At 45.1% G+C, this 1,122-nt stretch overlaps 1 protein-coding gene across 1 annotated transcript in view; it reads right to left on the reverse strand.

Moving 5' to 3' along the window:
- Positions 1-1,122, reverse strand: part of LOC115277422 (laminin subunit alpha-3-like) — a 154,939-nt gene that overhangs the window by 93,599 nt on the left and 60,218 nt on the right. The window contains 1 exon segment of the mRNA XM_029921573.1: positions 8-154. Coding sequence (XP_029777433.1) covers positions 8-154 — 147 coding nt within the window.

Raw genomic sequence — 1,122 nt, forward strand, 5'->3', positions numbered from 1 at the left:
CCAGGTAGGAAAGAGGCGCGACCCAGGACGCACTGTGCATGGTGGAGGGCAGCTCCTGGAGGTCCGCGACCACACTGCTGCTGCCCGGGTTGAACGAGACGGGGATGTCTGCTCGGTCTGCCGTCTCCAGGCTCCAACCCATCATGTCCACAAACTGGAACACAAGAGCAAAGGATGGAAACGTGCGCCTGCGCCTCTGGTGATGGCTGAATTATGCAGGATAGAAAGGGACCAGGGTGCCCCCTCTTGAGCTTGACCTTGGATTCCCATGACAGAACCCTCCCCCACCACTGTCTCTCTTGGACTCATCACAACTGGGAGTGCTCAGTCAGCAGTGATCACAGTACGTGGAATTTATCTTGGCCCCAGCACACTCCCTGGTTCCTGACATTTAGTAGGTAGTTGACAAATGTTCAAATAACATATAAATAAGTGTGGGAATAATAACCAGGACTGTGGGCACATTTTAATGGTGAGCTCCTTAGACAGCAAGTGTGAGATGGAATAGCGTGGCCTGCTATCATTATAAATGAATCCTCATAACCAAATATTTTTCTGATCATAAAAGAAGCCAAGAATTAAATGGCGAGGGAGGAAAAGAGAAGGAATTGACGACATTGGTTAGAAATAATACTTCTGGGTTCCCCTGGGGGTAGAAGACTTCAGTGGACTTACAAATTAATTTTTCCTTAGTTACAGGCCTACATCCCTCTGGGGAAACAGGCAACAAATAACTTTTCCTTGACTCCTTGTTAGAACACATTACTCATACCAAGAAGGCAAGCGCAAAACTGCTGGTTCATGGACTAACAGGCAACAGAAGGTTTCGTTTCATGGAGTTAATTTAAAAGCTGGCCAGAGATGTGGTAAAAATAAGTGAGATCAAAAATAAAACAGAAAAACAAGAAACAGAGAAAAAGAACCGAGGGGGAAGAACAGGAAACTCCACTTATTTCACAGGTGTTTCTTGAGCATCTATTATGTTCCGGACCATGCTATAGGCACTGGGAATATATCAGGAGCTTACATGCTGGTGTTGGAGGTAGATACTTATAAACAAAATTTAAAACTAACTGGATAATATGGCAGGGAGGGATAAATTCTACAAAGGACATAAAGGTA

Source organism: Suricata suricatta, chromosome 14 (genome assembly GCF_006229205.1).
Source record: "Suricata suricatta isolate VVHF042 chromosome 14, meerkat_22Aug2017_6uvM2_HiC, whole genome shotgun sequence".
In the NCBI taxonomy this organism is placed as follows: Eukaryota; Metazoa; Chordata; class Mammalia; order Carnivora; family Herpestidae; genus Suricata; species Suricata suricatta.